Source organism: Octopus bimaculoides, chromosome 7 (genome assembly GCF_001194135.2).
Source record: "Octopus bimaculoides isolate UCB-OBI-ISO-001 chromosome 7, ASM119413v2, whole genome shotgun sequence".
Taxonomy (NCBI): Eukaryota; Metazoa; Mollusca; class Cephalopoda; order Octopoda; family Octopodidae; genus Octopus; species Octopus bimaculoides.
In genome coordinates this window covers 24819102-24821596 of record NC_068987.1, presented here as the reverse complement: position 1 = coordinate 24821596, position 2495 = coordinate 24819102, and the positions used below count along the sequence as shown (strand labels likewise).

General features: G+C 38.0%; 1 protein-coding gene across 1 annotated transcript in view; it reads right to left on the bottom strand.

The window, feature by feature from the left end:
- LOC106872827 (HHIP-like protein 1) overlaps positions 1-2469 on the bottom strand; it is an 18526-nt gene extending 16057 nt beyond the window's left edge. Inside the window, exon 1 of the mRNA XM_014919954.2 lies at positions 793-2469. Within this exon, the coding sequence (XP_014775440.1) occupies positions 793-1431 (639 nt within the window). The 5' untranslated portion in view covers positions 1432-2469. The remainder of the gene's footprint in view (positions 1-792) is intronic.
- Positions 2470-2495: the final 26 nt, after the last annotated feature.

Below are 2495 nucleotides of genomic sequence, written 5' to 3'. Positions count from 1 at the left end.
GGGCGAAATGCTTGGCGGTATTTCATCTGCCACAACGTTCTGAGTTCAAATTCTGCCAAGATTGAATTTGTCTTTCATTCTTTCGAGGTTGATAAATTAAGTACCAGTGCAACACTGGGGTCGATGTAATCGATTATCCCCCCCCTCTCGCAAAGTTCAGGTCTTGTGCCTATAGAAGAAAGGATTATTATTATTATTATTATTATTATTATTATTATTATTATTATGAAGGTGACGAGCTAACAGAATTGTTAGCACGCTGGACGAAATGCTTGGCGGTATTTCGCCCGTCGCTATGTTCTGAGTTCAAATTCCGCCGAGGTCGACGTCCTTTTCATCCTTTCGGGGTCGATAAACTAAGTACCAGTTGAACACTGGGGTCGATGTTATCGACTCATCCCTTCCTTTAAAATGGCTGTCCTTGTGGCAAAATTTGAAATTATTATTATTATCATTATTATTATTATTATTACTATTATCATCATCATCATCATTATTACTACTACTAACCCTTTCGCCCTACCGAAGACTCAGTCATTGGCTCAACTGTGAGTCACACTTGATACCATTAGCGTATATTAATCCCCTGTTTAACACCATTAAAAAAATCTACTAAAAGATATATATATATATATTTCTTGTTTTGTTTTTTCTGTTTGCTTTTTTTTTTGTTTGTTTTTTTTTTTGTTTTTCTCTCGTAACAATACTCGAGTGAGAAGTGTAAACTATCTGAAGCAATCACTAAAGCAATAAAATATGAAATAAAGAAATGTTTTCTTTTATATTTCTTACCTGTCCACCGTTTTCCTGGCTTTGTCTCTGACGTGGAATCATTACAATTATCTCTTCAGAAGTCACATTTTCCAGTTGGTCGTCTAAGAAACGGAACTGACTAATTACAGCTGATTCATCTCCTGCGGCTATGTAATAAACGTAAAGTTCTTTATTACTTTTAAACTGCGGGTGGGTTGTCACGGACATCAAACCACGCTCGTCAACTGGTCGCTCTTTATTATAAGCGACTCTATTAGACAAATCCAAAATTTTCTTCTTCCTTGGTAACTGGCGCTGTAATTCTTCAGATTGATTGGTTGCGTCTGTATTTCCGTATATGTAATGGTAGATCCGTCCATCCTGCTCTGCTACTAGGAAAGATTCTCTATCGATTGAAACAAATGCTATAGGTTTCCTTAGTTCACCTGCGTGGATTTCATTTAAGCAGAGGCACCGATCGTGCTGTAGTTCTTTCAATGAAACACCACATACCGCGATCGATTTAGTGAATAAGCTGCTGGATATAATTGTAATAGTAGTGTTAATAATGTAAATAATTGCAACAATAGCAGTAGAGGTAGTAGTAGCAGCAGTAGTAGCAGTAGTAGTAGTAGTAGTAATAGTTGGAATAAAACCACTGACCGATTCAGAAAGCATGGTATTCGTTGATGGAATAGACAAAAATGAGTCAATTTGTTATCTGTGAGATTTGGGGTAGAGAAAACTTGAAACATACCCTAAATGTGATCCCTATGATGATAAATGGATCAATATGTCAATTATTGATGTGGGTTCTGTGTTGAATAGAATAAGTGCTGAACGGCTTTCTGATATTTACTCCGTTACCATGGCAACAGAATTAGAAGGAATGGTTGGGGGGGGGGTGCATGGCTGGATGAAGAGCACTGGATGGACTCAGTTGAAAAGGAAAAGACGATAGTTTCAAGCAGACTGTTACTGATGATGTTGACAATCCTGTAACCAGTCCTTAGGCAAACAGACTTTGTTTTTGTGGTGGTGGTCGTTGTTGTTGTTACTGATTTGTCCTTGGTAAGATCTTGGTAATTCAGACGTTGTTGTTGTTGTCGTCGTCGTGGTCAACCGCAGTTCAAACAGACTTGACATAATTTAGCAGAATTTCGATCAAAGAAATTCCAGCCTTAAAACCATGGCAAGTTTTAATCATATGTAGCGTAGCGAGAATAACATTATCCTGCATTTCCTTCCTTCCTTCCTTTTCCTTTTAAAAACAACCAAAAAAGTTTGATGCAGATTTGGCTGTTATTTCTAACAGCCTGAGCGACCACGCAGAAGTACACCTGTTACGTAGCAATTCGTGTGACGTATGCAACGGGAGATTTCCTCAGATCGTGACCGGCATAACATCACATGGAAAACTTGTAGCAGTTGTTTTATATATTAAAAACAAAATGTCATATGTCATAGCACAACACATGCAGCGTTTACAGAAATTGTAATGCATATTTCAGATACATACATGCAATGCCGTCTTTCTGCATTGGCACACAGGTCAGTTGCCGGATGCCTCACGGATCCAGGGGCCCAATTCTAATTTACGTAGGCTGATTTGTAGTTAATATTAAAAAAAAAATACTATAGGGCCCAGTGCATTGTATTGCTCACGGGTCTATAATGCTATAAAGACGCCCCTACGTATATCCATGCATGCATACATACATACACACACACACATATATGTA